This window comes from Pseudonaja textilis, chromosome 1 (genome assembly GCF_049901715.1).
Source record: "Pseudonaja textilis isolate UNSWEBS1 chromosome 1, rPseTex1.2, whole genome shotgun sequence".
Taxonomy (NCBI): Eukaryota; Metazoa; Chordata; class Lepidosauria; order Squamata; family Elapidae; genus Pseudonaja; species Pseudonaja textilis.
The window spans coordinates 252,883,118-252,906,381 of record NC_141990.1 but is presented as its reverse complement, the minus strand read 5'-3'; the positions used below and the strand labels follow the sequence as shown (position 1 = coordinate 252,906,381).

Below are 23,264 nucleotides of genomic sequence, written 5' to 3'. Positions count from 1 at the left end.
TTTTCCCTTCCACATAACTTTCTATTAATGTGCTTTGATACAGCACTTTGGGAACATCCAACTTCTTTTGCAATTACCTTTCTGAGGCTTTCCCTCCTTATGGAGGGTGTCAATGATGGTTTTCTGCACAACTGTCAGATCAGCAATCTTTTTTCTATGATTTTGCTTCCTACTGAACCAGACTGAGAGACCATTTAAAAGCTCAGGAACCCTTTGCAGGTGTTATAGTTTAATTAGCTGATTAGAGTGGGACACTTTGAGCCTAAAATATTGAACCTTTTCACAATATTCTAATTTTCTGAGATTGTGGATTTGGGGTTTTCATGAAGCTGTAAGCCATAATCATCTCAATTATGACACATAACGGCTTGAACTATCTTGCTTTACATGTAACGAGTCTATCTCATATATTAGGTTCACCTTTTAAGTTGCATTACTGAAATAAATGAACTTTTGCACGATATTATAATTTTTCGAGTTTTACCTATATTTCAAAATGCATGGCAATGCAGCTATATAACTATCTGCAATGCTACAATAAAAGGTTTAACCCGAGTTTTAAGAGCAGATTTGTGCAATCCTAGAAAAAGTTGGAGTTCTTAGGAGTTGGAACCAGAAGCTACATTTGGCAAACTCAGTGCTCAGGAGTTGGAGCCAGATGTTACATTTGTGTTCCAATGTATGCCGCTTTTCAGAGCTAGGATTCAAACCATTGCACTTAAGTACTTATTTGTATTTAATGGATAAGATTATGACTAGGTGAATTGCATACCTACTCAGTTGGTTGACCAAGATGCTACTCTTATTCAGCAAATTCCAGGTTCCCCCTCTTCTCTTCAACCCAGGAAAGAGTAAGTACAGCAAGGATTAAACCCATCTCTGCTCAACCACCGTAGTACATAATTCAACAGTATTCCCAATTAAGTAAATCTCGGACAGATGTCAACTCCATAACTGGCTTTCCTTCTCTGGTGAATTTGGTGTCCTATGAGGGCGAAAAAACTGTTCTCAGCTTCTTATCTGCTGAAGAAGTGCAGTCAGGAAAGTTCACTGCTGCATGAAAAACTTTTCAAAAATTAAAAACTGCTTTGGGTTCCAAAATGTAGAGTTTAACTTTGTTGTTGGTTTTAATGTGAGGTTAGGGGAAGTGTTACAATGTAAAAGTTTGATTATTAATTTATTTAAAGTATTTATAGAATTGCCCATCTTTCAACTAACTCTGGCCAGTTCCCAAATAAATACCATCAGGCTATATAGCACATAATGGTATAAAACTGCATCCTTCTCCCAATGTCTCAAAATTATGAATACAGGTAATCATCAACTCACAACCACAATGGAGCCCAACATTTCTGTTGCTAAGTGAGACATTTGTTAAGTGAGTCTTGCCCCATTTTATGACCTTCCTTCCCACTGTGGTTAAGTGAATCACATGAATTGATAAGTTGGCAACCCAGTTGTTAAGTGAATCTAGCTTTCCCATTGACTTCGCTTGTCAGAAGGTCACAAAAGGTAATAGCACGACCTTGAGACATAGCAATGGTCATAAATACGAATCAGTTGCCAAACATCATAATTTTGGTCACATGATAAATGGAAACTCTTGTGTTCTTCCAACTCTGTGCACTTTTTCCTGTCGGTGTAACAAAAACATTTAAAAAATGTTTCAAGCATCTTATTTTTTCATTTGTTTAAGGTGGTGTTTAACTATATGGTTATTGGCTAGAAAAATCCTGGGTTATAAACTGTACATATCTATAGTTTGTAAAAACTAGACAAATTCTTGTAGTTCATGCTTTGATTGACCCTCCTTCCTGAGAAGAGGGGGGAGAAGGCTTTTAAGGGTGGGGGAAGCCTCTTTGTTGTGTGTTTTTTCCCCCCCGTCCTCCCTGGGAAAGGCCATGTGTCAAAGGGTGCACCACAAAAGTAGATCTAATTTACACTACAGTAAACGTACATTTAGCTTTAAAAGTTGTCTTTCTGTATATAGTGAAATAGCATTTCTGCAGCCATTTTTAGCTGTGAAAGGAAGGGGGGAATTCAGCTGGCATGAGATGAAAACAAGAAATTGTTATGGATTCCTTTCTTTTTTTTCTTTTTTTTTCTTTTTTCAACCAGAGCTGTCAAAAAGTCTCCTTCCGCAGTCAGCTTTTCAAAGGGAAGTTCGAAAACGCCTTTGTACTTTAAAAAAAAGGAAAGAAACGGGAAAAAGGAAAAGAAAAATTTGCAACATTTACGTTGGGTTTTTTTTTTGTATGTTTAGAATGCTGAAAAATGTTTTTGAAGCAAAAATAAACAGTATTACATTAAAAAAAAAAAGAATTTTGGTCACATGATTATGGGGATGCTGCAAAGGCCATGACTATGAAAAAGGGTCCTCAGTCATTTTTTTCCAGGGCCCTTGTAACTTTGCACCGTCACTAAATGAATTGTTGCAAGTCAAGGACCACCTTGTATCCCTTTCACTTCAATGACCTCCTGAGCACATGGCAGTCAGAGAAGAAGGCTCTTTGGCTTTAGCCATAAGTTCTCAGGGGGCCGTTTAAGCCCTTCCTTTTTTATTGCTATCTTAAAAAGTTCGTTACAGTTACGAGCCTCCTTCCGGCGCTGAGGGAAGCCGAGTATTAATTATTACACTGCAACGTTCAACCTCTGCCCACATTCATCGGAAGCTCTGGAATCGGATCCGTAGAAGGAGGGGCGTCGAGACGGACTGTTGTCCCGGCCAGCGACTACAAGCCACCTCCAGGCCGCCAGAGGCCTGGTCCGGACTCCTGATTCCTGTGGGCGTGACCGGAGCTCCTCCTTTTCTCTTTCGAGGGGCCGGTCCGGAGTATGTTTCGGCGATAACCAGGAAATCGGACCAGGAAACTCCTGGGACCGCCGGGCGAGCGGCGACTCTTGGACCGCTGACCATGGAGGGCGCTGGCCGAGAGGTAAGCAGCAAATGGCCGGAAGGCGACATGAAAGAGAGCCTGAGAACAGGCCTAGAAGCCAGGCAGGCAGGGTATTTATTCGCAATGGTTCAGTTCCGCTGGTTCCCACGTGATCTTCGGAGAAGTTTGGGAGCCGACGGTTGGACGCGGTTCTTCCCCCGAAGTCGAGTTGAGCCACTGAGTTGATCATCTCATGGCACTTTCCCAGCTTCATTTTGTTGAAGGATGGTCAGGGTGAGCAGCTACAGCTAATAGAGGCAGAAAGGCACAACTTTGTAAGTCCTCCCCACCCCCTTTTTCTTCATCATCACCATCATCATCTCCGGGCAGACGTACTTAGCCCAGGAAAGTTTATTTAAATCCCCGAATGAGAAAGGGATTAAAATAGGCGGTGTCAGCAAAAAAAAGTAAAGAAAAGAAAAATAAAAGCAAAAAAAAAAATGTAGTCTCAGGTAGGAGAAACTGGGTCAGAAGTTATCACAATGACTCTGGATTAGTGAAGTTCTGATGTTCTGTTTGCTTGTCTCCAGCACAAATATCTCAGAAAGGATGCCTGTGGAAAGGATGCCTCAGTCATCCAGATGATGGTTGTCCCAAAGGCAGCTTTTTCAAAAAGTAACAACTGAGAAGACTAAGCGATGAGAAGCAAAATGTCTTCAAACAAAAACAAAGCAAGTCAGATTGCCTTTTCAAAAAGCACCTTTGGAAATCTCAGAAAGGAAGACTTCCTATTGTATCTGCAGTACCAATCCCAACTTGATGAGGGGTCTAAACTGCCTTTATGCCTCCACACGGAGAGCTGTGATTCAGTTTTCCTGTCCACAGATATTTACAGGATTTGACAGAATATCAGCAGGTAGAAAAGCCAGCACCACATAAGACAGAAATAATTAGTGTGTTTTCAGCACAAATGTTTTCTATGTACAGTTATTGAGACCTGAAGACCCTACTAAGTCTACCAGAGCTTTTGATTACTGTCCTGGAATTTAAAACAAATATTTAGTTGAACAAGGTATCCTTGTAACTGTTTTAAACAATGAATATTTTAATATAAAGATAATTTCTTCTTGCTATTATTGGGCATATGTCAAATGCAGCTATGAAGGGTAGCCTTATCTTTTAAAAATGAAAATTATCTAACTTAATAGTATTTATCTTACTATTTCCAGAAACTATTTTCATGAATGTTTTTTTGCTAGCACGGGTAGCAAGGAATTGTTTTTTGAGGCCAGGTCTCCTCAAAAGTGTTTCTGTGGAAAAGAATGGTTCCGCTTTGATATGAAAATTTCCTGGTATTAAACTAAGCAGCAATAGTAGGAAATTGGCCCATATGCCTCTCATGGCGATGTGCAAGATAATCTTTCTTAGTTATAAGTCTTTCCTAATAGGGGAAGGGGCAAAAGTTCTTTAGTAAAAGCTTTTTTAAAAAAATTTGTCAGTCATATCCCTGCCCTAAACATTATTTATTTTGAGATGCTCTCAAGGCACCAGTTTGTCATTTCCGGCAACTATATAATAAAGTTAGCCACCTGATGTAAAGAATAATTAAGATGCTCAACATCACATCTTGAATACTGCTAAATAAATGCATCAAACAAGACTAAATTGCTCATTTTGGTTAGGGCCTAATATCACGCAATTGTCGCTTACATGTTTAATCCCAAGGTAGTTACACACCAAGTGTAATTAATTTATTTAGGTTCCTCACAGCACCATTCAAAGGACAGTCTGACTGATTTCAGTTCAGTTTCCTCCCTCCTAGGCAAGTTCCTATTTGTACATACTGAAAATTAGTTCCTTGGTTAGCAAAACAGCACTGGATCTGGTTGTTGTTGTTTTTGCAGTTGCAAAATCATTCTTGCTTTGGTGGTATTTGCAATGCAGTTGAGGTATTTCCACAAAATCAACATTAGGATCAGAAAAGAGATTTTATTCAGAACCATAGTTGAGAATAAAACATTTTTTCATATATTGTTGGCCCTTATTGTGAAGTAAAATTGGCCATTAATTTGGACTAGGACCATGCTGTTATGTGCAGTACTCCTTTCGATTATCCCATTATGTTATCTTTTTTGGCATGAATTCCCATTGATCTGCTTTTCAGGCAGGTAGGAACTGTGTCTCCGCCTATACTTTGTTCATATCTTTTCCCAAGATTGCTGTAAAAGGGCGAGTAAGCATATTCTGTTAGAACTTAAATGAATGTGGGGTTTTGTTTGTGATATGTTTTTCTCCTTTTGACTTATGGTAGGCATTTAATAACAAAATGACATGTCCCAAAGTACAAAAAAGCCGTTTCCTCATTACTTGCAAGAATTCAACTGTAGTGGCCTAAATTTTTGATCAAGAAATGTATTAATTATTCATTTTAATTTACAGTGTCAAAGTCACAGCCATGGGTCCTTTCGTCATCATGGCCATACTTGGCCTAGTTCGTATGAAGATAAAGATCTACCAAAAGAACATGAAATGGGGCCTTTTGTGGAGGATTACAGTAATTTTGACATTGTCAAAGCAGTCCAGTAGGTTTTTTGAACAATCACATTTATTCTTATACCACAGTTATAAAAAGGAATCAAATATTAGCCAAAACATATTTTATAGGAAAGTGTTTGCATATAAAAGAGGCTGGTAACAGAGAATATAACTATGAATAATCTCTAAAGCTGGAAAAGTCTATTTATTGTAGAAACATGCTATCTCTTTTCACACAAATATTCCAAGCTCTGCTTTGTGAGAAAAAGTAGTATTTACCTGTGGTGAGCTAAGAGATCGCATTGAACCATAATGTATTTTTTTGTTGTTGTTTGGTTTGGTTTTCTTTTTTGTACAAATACTTCCATTGTGATCATGAAGTTTTTGTACAGATGTAGCTTGTATAATATGTTTACCATGTATCGGAATGGCAAAATGTATAACTTAAAAATTTTCATTTAGCCATGTTAAAAATTAGATCAATATTTTAATTTCATTTTTTTTAAAAAATTCTGGTTAGCTAATCAGAAATTAGATCTAACAAGAAGCTAATGCCAGTCTTTTCTGCATAGAAAGAGAAGCATGTAGAACTTTCATGAAATGTAAATGAATAGTTAGTTGAGTAGTTGAATACTAAAGCCATTTAAAGGTGCAAATAAGAAAATAGCAGAAGTCTCTTTCATATAGAGCTCAGTGTGATTTCATAAATCTTTCCATGTAATTTTCTTGGCAAAATGATATAGGTGTAATTGGCCATTTCCTTTCTAGGAACATTTTTTTTATTTTCACACTCTAGTTTATAAGTCTGTTTTTTCTGGTGTTCTCCCATCCAATTACTAACCAGATCTGGCCTTGATTATTTTCCAAGCGCAAATAAGGTCAGACAGGTTCTACCACTTCTTAAATATAAAGCAGGAAACTATTTCATAGATTTAGCCTAATCATATGACCAATAGTTAGTATCAGTTGCTAGGCAGAAATGTGCAGCCTCATTTCAGAACATCTGAAGTGTTTTGTTAACAAAAACATTTTAATGTACTCCTGAAATTTATACATTGCTGAACTATAACACAGAATAGCCTAATTATCGTTTTACAAGATGCACTAAGGCAAAACTAAAATCACATTGTCTTAAACTTACAGATGAATCTTTGAAAAGTGTGGTACTTCTGAATGTCAGAATATTGTTCTCAGCTTCTGAGTGTTGGAATATTGATTCTTGCTTCCTTTACTTTTATTTTTTTTAAATAACCAAGCAACATATATTATGTCACTATTCAATAGTACATCTCAAGCATTTTTAGGCTGGGATGTCTATAAGGATGTTTTGTTTATTCTTCTTTACTTTGAGTCAGTTTTGATTCCTGGCACTAAATGGACATGTGGACACTACATGAAATTTTCTTTGCCACCTTTTTTGGAAGTGGTTTACCATTGCAAAATAATTTAATTCATTTCGTATGTAAGGTAAGGATCAGATAAATTGTCCATTGGTTTGTATTCCAGTGGCTTTAATCACTAGACCAAGCTAATTTTGTTATGAGAAATAATTATGCTAAACCTCAATAAAAAATAATACATATAATATCCTGTCACAACACCATCTAAAACTACATTCCAACCAGTGTTATAGTTGAGACTTAAACAACCAAAGTTTTTTATAACCATCTAAATTCATGTTTTTATTTCAGATATGGCCTGTTAGAGCGATGTCAAGAATTGGTAGAAGCAGGATATGATGTAAGGCAGCCAGACAAAGAAAATGTGACACTTCTTCATTGGGCAGCAATCAATAATAGGTTGGATGTTGTAAAGTAAGTTATCAATAGATGAATTTATCAGATTTTATGAGCAAAAGAAGGGCTTGGCTAGTGTAGAAACAGAGGCAAAGAAGTACATTAATGGTGTACATTGCAGTCGACGTAGCATCAGGGCAGGTCGCAAATAGGCAGAGATGGGTGGGCAGAATTGAAGACGAGGCAGAGAAGTCAGTCCCTTAGTATCAAGTATCAAACAAACAATGAGTACTGGGACATTTATCAAAATGAGTCAAGTACCAATTCAATAAGTTTTGAAGTAGTTGAGTACCACTGTATTATCTATTAAGACTACTGTGTTAATAGAGTTGTCAACATTATTTTGTGACTTTTCTAATATTTCCCTATGATATGCACCCAAATTTAATAACAAAGGGATTTTTGATTACACTGCAGACAAAACTGATTTATAGGAATGTATTACTCTATTATTAAATACTAAATAATTTTATTTTCAAAAATATCATGCAGAAAAATAGAAAAATCCACTTTCAGAAGAAGCATTCAATCAAACTTAATATTCAGGTAGTCCTCACTTAGTGACAACAATTGGGACTAATAACTGCATAGTCACTAAACACAAATCATGTGAGTGCAACATGATTTTACTTCCAGATTCTCCATTAACTTTGCTTGTTACCAAGCTAGTTGGGAAGCATGCAAATGCCAATCAGGCGACTGCAGGCAGTGCGATGGTTGTAAATGCAAGGATTGGTTGCTTTGTCATAACTTCATATGATTGCTAAACTAAACAGTCAGCAGGCGAGGATTATCTGTGTATGCTTTATATAAAAGGCTTTCCTTAGATGTTAACAATGCAGTTTCTATCCATTTCTCTGTATATATACACTATATGTTAATTCATCATGTATTTATAAAACAATTTTCTTTTGTTATCGGACAGGTATTTAATCTCTAAAGGTGCTGTAGTAGATCAACTGGGAGGAGATTTAAATTCAACTCCACTTCATTGGGCAATTAGGTATGAAGCAAATCTTTCTTTTGATTATTTAAATAGTTACAGTCGACTGTGTGGTATTGTGATAACATTAGGCCAAACTGAAATAACTTTAAAATTTGCATCTTTCATCTCACAACCAAAGACTTGCTTAAATGGGATTTTAGGTCAACCTAGAATTCTGTACTTCTAGATACAAAAAATGGGACAGGTAACTAGAAGCCACTCAGTTGTTAAGAAGACTTCAGAAGAAGGCATGAACATCAGGAAAACCTAGTCAATGCTCTGAGAGGTTTCATGCTACTATCTTGCAAGCCAAACATTTTCCCGTCTTCCATACCAACTACAGATGGTCTTTGCTTAATGACCCTAATTGGGACCAGAATTTCTATCGTTAAGCGAAACAGTTGTTAGGCAAAGCATCAACCACTTAGCGACAGCAGTTCCAGTAGACCCAGTTGCAGTTGTGAGATAAGACTGTTCTGTTGTTAGGCCAGGACTTTGCACTTTGCTTGCCCTTGCCTACCCCTGCCAGTCCTCGCCACCTGCAAGTAACCACCTTTGCCCTCTTCTTCCTGCTGTTGCTGAAGGAAGGCTGCCAAACCAAAGGCCTGAGGGTAAGTTCTATTGGTGCTGGACTTGCTTGAATTCCTCATTGAATCCTGCAAGCAAGTTTTCCAGCTTTTAATATGTGCTTCAGAGCATGCAGCAGAAGCACGCCTGGAAAACCTGTTAGGGGTCCTTGGTCCTCTCTGAGCTGACTTGTTTTCTTGCAGATGTTTCATTACATAAAACCATCGTAACATTGTAACGTAAGATCATCAGTGCTAGCAAACTAACAACCAAGTTCAGAGGGCACCAAGGACCCGTCGCTTTGAATGTCTGTCTAAAGAAAATGATTTTTACCAATTTGTGAGAACTTAATACGGAAGACACTTGTAAGGGCAAGGCATTCCAGAGCATAGGGTCCAATATGTTTTAGGCCCATGCTTCTTCTTTACAGAAGATATCAGGAGTATTTACTGTAGCAAGCAGGGCACTTCCTCTTTAAAAATTGGTCTTTACTCTTAACAACCTCGATTCTTTTCATGTATACATGTGTGCTGTCCAAATACAGATTCTAACATATCAATTGGAGTACAGTAGTCCAATCAGGAAAACTTTCCCTACTGGAACTGGATTGGGGAAAGAAGTGGCGTGGTGGGGAATGGAATAGAGACAAGGCACAAGCCATTAGAATATGAACTGAGAACAAAACCCACTCCCTACTAGCACTGATGATGTTACCTAGTTAGAGTAATGAAACATCTGCAAGAAAACAAAACAAGCACCAAGGACCCCTCATTTGAACCCTGAGCTACAAATATTCTCCTTTATTGGAAAATACGTTTGTGGACTTCAGTGTGCTGGAAGCTGCAGAAGAAGAAAGCCTGGACCAAGAGTAAGCACAGGGCCTCTGCCAGTACTAGGCTCACCTTAGTTCTTGCTGAAACCTGCCCTCATCATTCCACTTTGTCCAATTCTGCCACCCCCCCTTGCTGCCCGCTCCCCAACTGGAGCCAGCAAGCTCTCTTTGGCAGATCAGAATATGCCACATTGCTGTGCTTGCTCCATTTACCTTCTGTCTGCACCTTTCCCCAACTCCTGGATCATGGGGCAGTAGCAGGAAAAATAAGACAGTGGGTTGTGGATGGCAGGGGGCAGCAGGTTCTGTGGTGGAGTGGAGGGCAGCCAGAAGGTCAGAGATGGAGCTGATAGATGTATGGGTGGATTTGAAGTTGGTGTGAATAGACTGCCAAGTGTACGAATTTTAATCACAGGAATGTGGGGTACTGTAAAGGCTGGAACTTTTAAGACCGGTCAGAACTACCGGTTCACTACTGTTGTAAGTTCAAATAGTGGCTGAACAAATGATTTTTAAGTGAGGACTACCCATATTCAGTTAGAATGATTTCTCAGGCTTTATGTATGACTTACTGTGTAAATAGTCCTCAACTTACAACAGTTTATTTAGTGACCATTCAAAGTTGGTCAATGGCGCTGAAAAAAGTGACTTATGACCATTTTTCCACCAGCTTTGTCTCAGCCAGATATGATCAACCTTCATCTGGATCTTACTCAGAATGGCTGGAATGAATTTCTAATGAACAGCAGGACAATTTTTTTGCTTCACGCACACTCCTATTTTTAGATAAAGCTGGGATTTGACTTGGCTAATACTAGTTCTAGGCTGACACTTAAAAAACAGTAACAAATGTAAAGCTGAAACAAGTTCTTATGTGTTTGTTCCATAACATTACTTTCCTTTTTTCTTATTTTTTGTAAATAAATTATTTTTACACTATATTTAATTGTTGTATAGTAGTTCAAACATATTTTGGTTGCCATTCTTCCATTATTAATATATCTTTGCTTTTGTTAACTTTCATTCTGACTCTGAAATTTAAATGTAAATTCTAAAATTTAAAGCCCCCTTGTTGATATGTGTTAGTGTTTCTTTTCCATTAGAAATAATAATGTAATATTGTTGTGTCTTCATTTTAAAAGTGTTTTAAAATTAAAAGCACTCTCTCTTTCTAGGCAAGGGCATTTATCCGTGGTCATATTATTGTTAAAATGTGGAGCGGATCCAACTCTTATTGATGGAGAAGGATACAGCAGCCTGCATTTAGCTGTGCTTTTTCAACACATGCCTATCATAGCTTACCTCATATCAAAGGGTCAGGTATGTGGCTTTATGCAGTGATGTAATTAATCATGTAGCAGGCATTAATACTTATGTGCTAATACTTGGACTTCCATGAGCATTACATTTTATAAACTGCACAGGTACAAATATTTCTTGCATATTTAGTTACTTGGGAATTTCCACTCCAAATGGCTGTTATTAGCATACACCAAAAATAAGAATTAAAAGAAACAGAACAAACACTGTCAGCAGTACAGGTAGTACTTGACTTACATCCATTAGAGCTGAACATTTCCATTGCTAAGCCAGACAGTTGAATTTTGCTCCATTTTACGACCTTTGTTGCTACCGTTGTTAAGTGGATCTTTGCAGTTTTTAAGTTACCAACATGGTTGTTGAGCAAATCTGACTTACCCATTGATTTTGCTTGTCAGAAGTTCGCAAAATCACGTGATCTCATGACCCTGGGATACTACAATAGTCATAATTATAGTTGCTAAGCATCTGGATTTTGATCATGTGACTATGGGGATGCTGCAGCTGTTATTAAGTATGAAAAACTGTCATAAGTCACTTTTCAATGTCATTGTAATTTCAAACAGTCACTAAACAAATGGTTGTAAGTCAGAGACTACTTGTAACAATACCTTTGAGCAAGAGCAGATCCTAAACTTAATATCTCCAATACCTTCAGAATCAGGTGTTTGCTTCTATTCAGAGGTGCACCAGAAAAGTGGTGATCTGAATATTCAGGGAGAAGCTATTCCCAGACATGATATTCTTCCAACTAAAATTGGAATTCCGATTTTTGGGGGGAATCGCCCCCCCAAAAGGAACGGCCTGAGGAGAGGCAGAGGCACAAGTCTTCTGATGGGGCTCCTCCCATGGAGGATTGGTGGCGGCGGCAGCTTGAATTACCCCACCCAGCCATCTTCTCCAGCTGGGAAGGAAGCTGTAAGGCCCCCTTTCCAAAGAAAGCGAGTCTAAGGCTGGCGGTTCGCGGGGAGAAGGCAAATTGGCGCCTTTCTTGCCACTCCCAGCAGTTTAGCTAACCTCGCGCTGGCCGGCAGCTTCAGGGAATGAATGGAAGCCCCGTCCCCTGGGTAATTGTGGGAGCGCCACCGCGTTCTCCTGAAATGACTGGAGAGGCCACTCAGTGTGCCAGTGGAACATCCCCGCTCTGTTCGGTGGAGGAGATTCCCCGAGGAGACCAGAAGCACAAGGTCAAATGATGGAGGAGGGGGGGCTGGAAAACACAGGCACTGCGCTCCGTCCCTGCACTAAAAATACCCTTGGGAAACTACTTGTCCCAGCTAATAAAGTAATAATAATAATTTTAAAAAGCGTCCTGCGTGCCCTTAGGCTCCCCACGATCTGCCTTCTGACCTCGCTACGGAGGCTGCCAATCCGAAGGAGCGGGGGCGGCAAGGTTTACTCTGCCTGGGATTCAGGGCGGGGCAGTCCGTTCCTGACTGGAGAAAGCTCTCCTGCAAGGTCATTTCTGACCGCAGCGTACAAGAAGGGAGTAACTCAATGTGGAAGTGGCTTGGGACCAGGTTATCTATTGCCGGTCACATCTACCTGACACCAGAGCTGGGAGGTAAGGAAACATCAGAAGAAGGGCTATCTCCGAGGTGGCTCCCTCTTTCTGGAACATTATACCCCCCCACCCCCCAGATTAGACTGGCTGTCACTCTGACACTCCTCTGGAAGGCCCTGAAAACTTGGTTCTACCAGTAGGCCTGGGGAACCCAGAGCGGGATGGAGGCCATTAATTGGTTAGTATGAATGTGTGTTGTCGCTAGGGTTGGTGTTGTGTGTGCGATTTCTTGGCGCGCGGCAGGGGGTCTCTTTTGGCCGGCCTTGAAAGAGCGCACACGGGGTGGGTGGTGGAGATGCGGGAGTGAATGCGGGAAGGAAGCGAACCTCGTTGCAAAGTTTTGCCTGATACTCTGCTAAAGCTTCAAGGGGGTGTTGCCAATTTAATTCCCACCAGGGCGCTGCGCGGACCGCGGCAGGTGCTTAGGCAACCCCTGCACCCCTGGATACTTTTCAGATTTTTTTTTTCAGAGGAGAATATCATGCCTGTATTCCACAGGAGGAATGCTAGCATTTAGAAATCTCTCCTGTGGTCTCACTGAACTCCTTAGGGCAGCTGTCCCCAATCTTTTTGGCACCATAGACCCAGGGATGAGGACTATGGTTTCTCTTGCTTGCCCACTACTCACCTCTAGCTGTGCATCCTGGTTCCTAACATATACACAATACCAGTCAGTGGCCCGGGGATTGGGGACCCCTGCCTTAGGGGACAGACTGCTCAGGAGGATCTCTGTCAAAGATCTTATAGGCAGATTCAAATTGGGATATTGGGATGTCAGTATTGTAATACTGAAAAATATTTTTAAAAGTTGACTGTTTAAAATGTTGCAAAGTTCTATGTTATGGTCGTGGAGGTCTATGGGACCATATTAAAATAAACTGCAAGGCACCTGAGCCATATGAAAGTACTACTAAATTATGGATTAGCCATGAAATCCAGAACATTAATTGAATTCATTGCATTCGCAACCGTTTGTGGCTTCAGTTGCTAGTTGCTGGTTCATTCCATTTCCTGAAATGTTAATATTTTCTCATATTTAGAGTGTAAATACTACTGACCACAATGGATATACCCCTCTTATGCTGTCAGCCCACAAAGTAATTGGGTGAGTAATGGTTGCTACTGCTCAATTCAGTGAGAATTTCTAAGGGAAGAATATGCAAAAGTTTGCTGTACTTTCAGGAAAGCAAAACAAGTTACATTGTTTGTTACCAAAACAGTTGTTCTCAGCTGAGAAATCCCTGAAACAAAAGTATTATAAAATACATAACAGGGCTACAATAGTATGCCCTAGAGGAAAGCATTTATCAAAATTATTCCATGCTAATTTCTGTATTGCAAAGGAAATAATTTTGATTTCTTCTTATTTTTTTCTTGTTTAGTGTTCATATTTTCGGATGAAATTTAAAGTTTTAGAAACATCTTTGTAGGATAAAGTTTACAATGTAGAAAAATTTACTTTATTGCATCCTAGAATATTACAATATTCTATTATTGAACTATTTGCTAAGGACTAGTTATTTTATATATGCTTTGCTTCCATCAAATACTTTGTTTACCACATACCGCGATCAGCCTTTAATTCCACAGTCACCCAACACCATCTGTAATTCAAGCCTATTTATATCATCATACCCTTCTCCATAATCTATAAATGTAAACTGTACTAACTTTCTTATATTCATATATTCTCAATAACCAGCTGCAGAGCAATATCTGGCATTTTCCAGGTTGTATTCATTATCACTTCTTGTACCTTTGCATTCAGAATTCTGTCAAATATCTTCTCTGGTACACTTAACTAATCCCTGTAAGTAACTCTGCATTTATTATTGCCTTTTTTTCTCGTTCCTTTTCATTATGAACAATAACAACATTTTCCCAGTTATTAGAGACAGATACAATCTTATGCACGTTAAACAAGTTGTAAATTATTCCACAAACAAACCACACCTATATTTTAACATTTCTTCAATTACTCTGTTTACATCTGTAGCCTTACCATTATTCAGCATTCTCAGAACATTTATTGTTTCATTTCCTTCATGGATACTAGCATGTATGGTATTTATTTCAGTTCTGCTCTTTCACAGATTGCTGTTATTGCTGTATGAATTTCAAATGTTTCTCCCAACATCTCATTTTAGTTTCATTCCAAATAATTTTAGCCCTTTTATTTTTAATTCCATTCATGCTACTGAAGGACTTAACTCTTTTCACCCACTTATAACACACATTTTTAAATTTCTGTCAACATTGCTCTGCATTTTCCATGCCTATTTCAATCTTACCCATTCCTTATTCTCTTTCACTACATTCTTTTAACTTTCTTTTCCTTCTTATACAAATTCTTCATATCCTTGTTTTGCAACATTCATTCTTTAATACGCATTTTCATATTCATAACCCAGTACATTTTTATAGCTCTTGCAACATATTAATATGCAATTATTACTCTCGTGTTTTATCTTAAGTATCAGTATGGCAGGTTTGCTATTACAATAAATTATCCAAATATCTTATTAAAAGCTGTAGTATCTTTGCTTTTCTAACTTGTACATTTTTATTTTCATGAAGGCGGGAACCTACTCATTTTCTAGTAAAGTTTAATCCGTCTGTCAATGCTGTAGACAATATAGAAAAGAACACTGCTTTGCATTGGGCTGTTATAGCAGGAAATGTTAATGCTATAGATGTATTGCTAGATGCTGGATCCAGTCTGGATATCAAAAATGTCAAGGTATTCTATTTTCATTATTAAATGGGTATCAGAATTTTAGGTAACAGCAAAAGGGTTATTGTTGGGTGGAAAATAGGAAGAAGGAGTGGTGTGTGTGTGTGTGTGTGTGTGTGTGTGTGTGTGTGTGTGTTCAGAACTTTAGTTTTCTTTGCCATGTATTTTGAAAGTCTACAGCAATGGCCCCCAACCTTTTGGATATCAGGCACTGGTTCTGTGGAGAAAGATCATTCCAGGACAGGTGGGGCGTGCTGCCTGCATCCTGCAGGTGGAGCTTCATTTGTTTGCATGGCCCGATTTCTAGCATGGCACAGACCGGTGCTGGTCCACAGACTTGGGGTTGGAGACCCCTGGTCTACAGAGTAATCTGGCTGCCAGCAGTTACTAGTTCTCTTAGTTCATGCTAAAATAGCATTTTTAAATTGTTTAATTAAATTGGGATGGTTTCTAAGAACTTCAGAATAAATATGCTTAAAAATATAGTTTGTACTGCTGTTGATCTTTAATTTCTAGAATATACAATCTAATTTTAACTTGGGAAGCTGTGATTGTATGTGAAAGGTGATTATGTTATAATAGCTCATCATTTTATCATTAGTTGAATATCAGCATTTTATTTACGAATATTGTTCCTACTGCAGATTTTAAACACTGCTGTAGGTTTCTCATTGTGAAATATACTGTATATGTTACATTATTGTGCTTGTTCAAGTTTTATAGTAATAAGTTAGGATTTTAAAATGAAGTAGCCCAAAGATACGTTTTCTATTTCATGCTGTTTTTTAAAATAATGTTGTTTTTGCCTAAGGGACAAAGACCACTTGACCTTGCTCTTCAAACTAAAAATCGCATAATTATTCACATACTTAATGAAGAAGAAAAAATTAGAATTAGAAGAACATCAGTGTTTTTGAGGTTTCTGGAAAGAAATGAGGTATCGTAACTGAAATAATGAAATTGAATTTTCTAGACAAGAATTGATGCTGAATATATTATTGACCATAATAAGTTTTACTACAACCAAAAAAGATATTTCAAATAGAAATGGTAGCAATTCACAACAAAATAGCTTTGGAATCTCCTAGTAGAGTCACCAACAAAGAATAAGTGGCAGATATAAATGAGAAAAGCAAAGAATAAAGTCAGATGAGGAGAAGGGTTTGTGTGGAGTGCAAGGAATTGATAGCCATTATATTCAAAATTTCTATGGAAATGTTTTATTTAATTCCTTTGAAGCAGCAACTTCACTCATTCCCTTTCAGTAGTAACAAAGAAAAAATAGGAAATTCATCTTTAACTCTTATTGATTTTGCTGCAAAACCAGCCTGCTCTGTTTCTATTTACATTATATGAAATACTACTCAGTTGGTGCTTTTGCCTGTTCCTTTTTTATTCCAGATGTTTTTTAAATATGTACATATGTTTCAAATAGGTAGGAAGTGTTTTAAGGTATTTAGGGAATAGATCAAGGAGATAACAAAATAATTTAACAAGCTTAGTTACATACATTTGTTAAATATTTGTAGGTCCTAAGAAATTGATTAAATTATATTTTGCATGTTTTTAAAACTTTAATAATAATTGATTTATTGTGATTTTGTCAGTGCCGATGGTGTTCAAGCAGTGCTCCAGATGCAATCCCAAAACATCTGGAGCAACACTTAAATACTGCCGGCTTTGACAAAATCACCATCAGTCAATTGCAAAGACAGCTTTATTTGGAACAGCTTACATCCTGTGCCCATACCATCAAACAACACGTTCCTATTCCAGTTCCTAGGAAGGAGTCGATAGCCAAATCCAGTCTAAACATCTGGCTGACTGTGTGACTAATAGTAATCGTAATAATATGAAAGAGGACAGCAGGTTAGTTCTGAGACAGAGCCAAAGTGAAATATCACATTTAGCAGAAGAAATGTATATATGAGGCTACGTAAATTTGAGAGATCTGAGGGTTTTCCTCCCCTCTTCCACGTACTTTATTTTTGCTTAGTTTTTCTCATTTTGTATAATGAAGTTTTTTAAAATTTGTTTTATTTAGTTCTTGCTATTGTTTGGTTCATCATTGCTATTGATATGGACAGTAGGATATGTAACCACCTTAAATTCTGACTCATGGCTGTTAAAAGGAAGCTTGCTGATGTTCATATTGGTTACTCTGTCTTTCTTTGCAAGGTAGGCATATCTAGTTTTCTTACTTTTATTTATGTAGTATGTAGTACAATATATTCTTTTCTTGGTTCCTGGAGATGAAATCAACAGGGAAGGATAGAATTCATTCTACTTTTAGCTTGAAAACTAAGAAAACTTTACATTTTTTTCCTGTCCCATGGAGGAAATGCCTTCCCTTTAGTCTTGTATATTGCCGCCTCAGGGAAGCAGTAGTTCCCTCCACACAAAAGCATCTCCTTGGCAGCCATATACCAGTTAATCAGCATGCCAGCAGGAAGCCACCTTCAGGAGAGCCACAAACTAAACTAGGAGAATGACCTAGGAAATGTAGGAGACATTGACTGAAGAAGCTGAGGAGACAGAACATGGAAGAGGCAAATGACAGTGCCATGTTTGAACCTTCATGCAACACTGAACTGAAAACCTGTCAAAATTCCACCTCTCCGCCTTGACAGAGTGGACATCTTAGGGCCTCAACTATATAGAACTTCCAGAAGCTCTAGACAAAATACACAAGAAGACAAGCAAGGAGAGAGAATGGCCACCTGAAAGAGCAGAAACCTAATAGTTCATTTTCCTTAAACAGGAAAGCAGACAAGATGTGTTTCCCATCCTGCATTTACTGGATGGTCTGAGAATGCATTGCCTTCTCACACCTAGCAAAATGCTGACTTCTCCCTATGTCACAACGCATTCTGCAAGAGGGGCTGACTGACATCATCCTTACTGAAGAAAATATATTAATAGAAACTTGTTGGGCAAATTCTTTTATAATACATTATAAAACGGTTGATTATGCAAATGCAGATTTTTGCACTGCATTGTGTCACCAAAAGTGCTATACAACCTTTGACACTAACCCCACTCTGTTCAGTGAGTATGGATGTCCATGAGGGAAAGTGAAGATAAATGGTATCGTCAGCTAAGTGTTGCCACATAATCTTCATTTACTTTTCAATTTTGTATGCTGCTGTAGTCACAAAAAAGACTGACAACATCGAGTATTTGCAATTTACCTCATTGATATCATGCACAGTATGAGCAACAACATTTTAATGTCCTTACAATTTCTGCCAGGTGCTTGTGGTTTATAAATTTGTTTCTTATCTGTTTCATCTCTGGTAAGCAAGAACAATAGCTAAGACTTAAAATAATATATTTTCTGGTCAACAGAAGATGCTTAAGAGGGAAGGAAAATTAAGACCGTAGCCTCAAGAGTATGAAAAATGTATGAAATCCCTATTTTAGATTTTGTAATTATGAAATTATTTATTTCATATTGGATAAATATATTACGATAGTGACCAGACATGTCTTTTTAGAGTGCATGCACCCATTGTAGTTCCAGAAAATCCTGCATGCAAATAAATCTGGGTTTATGTATTTTCTCTCCTTCATGTTCTACTTTCGTTTGATCACAAACGAAGAAGGTTTTTGAATTTATGTAAACATAGGGTTTTTTTCTCTAAATTCTTACATGCAATATAGCTATTGCAGAAATATGTTTAGATAAAAAAACTTAATTCATCAGAGAAGTTCATGAACTGAACATTTGTAAATATTACTTGGCATGTTTGTGTCTAATAGTGCGTAAATGTAGACCAGCAACTCTTTCTCAGCTTAACCTACTTCACAGCATTTTTCTTATCGGTCTAAAATTAGGTAATATCTTATATATGCCAAAGATAAGTGGATATAAATGTACTAAATAAATTAAATACTTTTAAATGTTCCATTTAGGTTGTTCATAGGATTCAACACAATAAAATATTTCCCAGTAGCATTTTTGATTAGTTCCATCTTTTGGATATCATGGACCTGTTTCATCTTATTCCTGCCTAATATCCTTTGTTAAAACAATAGTACAGTATAGATAATTTCTTTAAAGTGTGTGTGTGTATGTGTGTGTTGATTGTTATAAGGAAAATCACTGGAAATAAATTGTAATATTATACAGTAAGCTGCCATGAAACTTTTAACATATTTGCTAAGAAAAAAATGAGTTGTTGCTAAAAAAAATTATTAACGGCCAATGATCTGGATAAACTAAAAAGAAGTATAAAATGGGATGTCTGTCTGACGTTCCCAATTGGTTGTTAGTAGTGTCTTGATTATTCTTTTCCCATGCTGCCTCTGCCACCTTTTCCATTAATGTTATCCTGCCCTACACGTCATTTCCCCATCCTAATCTTTTCCCTTTGCCACTGTGCAGCTTTTGTTGCATTTCCTTCCTCTTCTATAATATGTGATAGTGTACCTTCTGTACTATACATTTTTGGGCTCTTTATCCGATTCAGTTTTAAAAAATCATGTTTAATAATAAAAATAGAATAAAATAAAAATAATAATTGTTTTAAAATGCATTTAATCTATTCCGTTAAACAGCATTTTATTATTAATTACCATCTCCAAAGATAATTTTTCTTGTAGTATGCTTTTTAATGAGATTTTTATAATAGTTTTTTATGAATTAATTCGTGAGAAATATTTGGGCATATTCCAACTGCCGAAGGGACGTAAATCTACTTCGCTCTTGAGAGAGATATCTGGTAATTTTTCAGTCATGGCTTCTGCTTTATGACTTTTAAAGATCCTCCCAAGGGCCCTTTCATTACAAGAGCCTGAAATTGCACACAAATACTTGACACACACTTCATTTTCTTGCATAATCATATTTCCCCCCTCTTCCATGGAAAACCAGGATTGCTTTTCCAATTTTCATAATATGAGAGTCTGTAAAAAAATTTATCAAAACCAAAAGTAATTTGGCAATTCTAAGACAATCTCATGATGGGTGACAAAACTTTTGTCTATTATCTATTGGTGCCTTATTGCACTATTCCTAAATTTTGAGATACTTTATCTGCTTTGCTTATGCACACCATCCTGGCTTAGTCAGATTGCTGTTTTCTTCTATCAAATGAGTGGCAAAATGTGCTAAATGTGGTTCTTATAAATTTAAAAGCTTTTTAAAGCATGCATTAGAATCTGTTTATTGCTTTTTCCTGCCATGGTGTTATTACTATTTAACTTTGAAGTATAGCTTGGAGGGCTGTTTATGTACTCTGATATGTGAATTATGGAAACAGAGTCCTTAACTGGAGGCCACATTTTCCAGATATAACTTCACAGCTTCCTTTCTTTTTTGGCATGGTGGGCGTTATCTATTATTTTTACAAAACCTTCCAAACTGATCCTGGGTTCATTACAAATACAGAAGAAGAGATTAAAAAGGTATTTTCACACGTTCAATAGTTCTTTTCAAGTAATTACAATATAGCAATTAATAATAAAAAGCAATATTTCTCAGCAAATTTGAACATGTTTTTCTCAAAATCCACCAAGTATTGCCAATGAGACAAATTTGGAAAAGTGTTACAGGTAGTCCTCAACTTACAGCCACAATTGAGCCCAAAATTTCTGTTGTTAAATGAAAGATATGTTAAGTGAGTTTTGCCCCATTTTGCAACCTTTCTTGCTTAAGTCAATCACTGCAATTGATAAATTAGTAACCCAGTTATTAAGTAGGTATGGATTCCCCATTGACTTTCTTTTGAGAAGGTTGCAAAAAGTGATCACATGACTTCGGGACACTGCAACCGTCATAAATATGAGTCAGTTGAAAAGCATCTGAATTTTGATCACACGATCGTGGAAAAGCTGCAAAGGTCATAACTCTGAAAAATGGTCATAAGCAGGGGTGGGATTCAGTTTTTTTAACAACCAGTTCTGTGGGTGTGGCTTAGTTGGTGGGTGTGGCTTGGTGGTCATGTGACTGGGTGGGCGTGGCCAGCTCGACATCACTCATGTCAAGGGGTGCTTCTTGCCTGGCCTCTCATGACAGGATGCTGCAACAGTCATAAGTGTGAAAAATGGTCATAAGTCACTTTTTTCAGTGCCATTGTAACTTTGAGTGGTCACTAAATAAACTGTTGTAAGTCAAGGATTACCTATACAAAAATACAAAAAGCTTCTTTGCTTGCAAAAAGCTGCCCTAAATACCAATCATTAGATTAAAAATACCCGCAAGCCAGAGTTACAAATCAGGCAGGGTGCCTGAGCACCTTGAGGAATGAAAATAGTTAAAATGCAATGATAACTATCATCAGCCAACTCTTGTTCATAAAGTGAAACCCTTTAGCAGAGAGGTTATTTAAGCTCTCCAGGAAAAGCACACCCAGGAAAAGCAATCCTTAGATCCTTTTGCACCACTTAAAGTTGGTCTCGCTCACCTCACAAGATAGCCTAAGGAAATCATCCAGATTTAAGGAAAGGTCACATGCCCCCAGAAAGGCAATAAAAAAAAATCAGTGCCAAGCTTCCATCCTGCCTCTTAGAAGTATACCCCAAAAGGACAGAGCCAGATATACAAAAGCAGTGAGGAAGACCCCCTCCCCAGACAGAAAAAGAAACCATGAGGCAGGAAAAAATTCAAACACAATACAAGTAATTAAATCACAACAGTAGCTGTTCATTGTTGAAGCTGAATGGGGAAAATTATCCCATCAATAAACACAGAATTAAACTTCACTAAGCACAGAATTAACCTTCACCAAAAACCAGTTTTAGACCAAAACTCAGAAAGAGTATGTCAACTTACGTTTGTATGTTAATTTTTCTAGCTAGCCAAGAAGGCTTGCTGAATGTCACTCATCTTGGTTCCCTGTCACTAGAAGCTTTGCTTCATTATTCAATTATTTCTTCAAAGTGCAGATTGTCCAGGGAAGCATTTCCTCCCAACAGCAGTATAAAAATCTTAAAACAACCCTTCCCCTTTAAGAAAGCCAAGCCCCAAAGCTCCGGAGACAGGAAGTCTAGGCTGTCTGCCAAGTATGTACTAAGGGTTGAAAGAAGCAAAAGGAGATTGCTTCTAACTACGGGTTCTCCCAACTGCTTAGAAAGTTAACAAGGGGTTCTATAGAACCGGATAGAACTGGTAGAATCCCACTCCTGGTCATAAGTAACTTTTTTCAGTGCCACTATAACTTTGAACAGTCACTAAATGAACTGTCATAAGTCAAGGACTACCTGCATTTGGAAGCAAAGAAAAGTCAGTATTTCAAATATAAAGGAACAAAGCCAAGCCACAGTATGGAGGGTCATTATGATGTGTGAGAGAATATCCAGTTTCATTATTGCTAATGTGGCCATTAATGTCACTGGGCAGTGTACTGTAATGGAAGCCTTAAAATATTCTTTGTTTTTGTTTGTACAGATAGTCCTCAGTTAATGAGAAATATTGGGACTGGAATTTCTATCACTACACAACACAGTCATAAAACACAATATAGATGATCATTCTACTTAGCAGTGGCAATTCTGACTCTTTCAGTTGCCGCTGTTAAGTGAATCCCATTAAGCGTGACATCATATGATTGCCATTTGCAACCCTGTGCTAGCCTTCTCATTGACTTTGCTTGTCAATTAAGGTTACAAATGGTGATTGTGTGACTGCTGGATAGTGCAGTGTCGTAATTATGAGCCAGTTACTGAGTGCCTGCATGGTGCAATGACCAGAATTTCCAAGATAGGTCAGGACAAATCTTCAATACTCAAAGGACTGGCTAAGAGAAGGTTAGAGTTTTGTTTGAGTTTTCTCCTTTTCCTTTTATTACCATTATCACGAGACACAACCCAATTCACCCAGGCCTATACGCAGTTCTAATTCTGGCCACGTCTAACCCATTATCCCTAAATGCTATTAACCCTATAACATGTCTACATCCCTACCCTATTCTGACCTTTACTAACTGGTCCCCACCTGGTGCCAGCTTTACCATGTTTTAACCTCAGGCTTAATTACCACCTATATGTGCCCCAACCCCCTTAATGATATGCACCACATCAATACATGAAAAGAGCCAGCGGGCCCACAGTTGT

The 23,264-nt window shown here is 37.8% G+C and overlaps 1 protein-coding gene across 2 annotated transcripts in view; it reads left to right on the top strand.

Moving 5' to 3' along the window:
- The first annotated feature begins 2,836 nt into the window (after nt 1-2,836).
- Nucleotides 2,837-23,264, top strand: part of ZDHHC13 (zDHHC palmitoyltransferase 13) — a 29,509-nt gene continuing 9,081 nt past the window's right edge. Inside the window, exons 1-11 of one of the 2 annotated variants that reach the window (XM_087921265.1) lie at nt 2,837-2,936; nt 5,316-5,458; nt 7,103-7,225; nt 8,133-8,210; nt 10,767-10,911; nt 13,516-13,580; nt 15,053-15,215; nt 16,021-16,146; nt 17,254-17,387; nt 19,125-19,234; nt 20,503-20,618. In XM_087921265.1, coding sequence (XP_087777391.1) covers nt 2,916-2,936; nt 5,316-5,458; nt 7,103-7,225; nt 8,133-8,210; nt 10,767-10,911; nt 13,516-13,580; nt 15,053-15,215; nt 16,021-16,146; nt 17,254-17,387; nt 19,125-19,234; nt 20,503-20,618 — 1,224 coding nt within the window. In that variant the 5' untranslated portion in view covers nt 2,837-2,915. Of the gene's footprint in view, nt 2,937-3,004; nt 3,212-5,315; nt 5,459-7,102; nt 7,226-8,132; nt 8,211-10,766; nt 10,912-13,515; nt 13,581-15,052; nt 15,216-16,020; nt 16,147-17,253; nt 17,388-19,124; nt 19,235-20,502; nt 20,619-23,264 lie in introns of those variants that run through there. The other variant, XM_087921266.1, reaches the window with a different exon arrangement.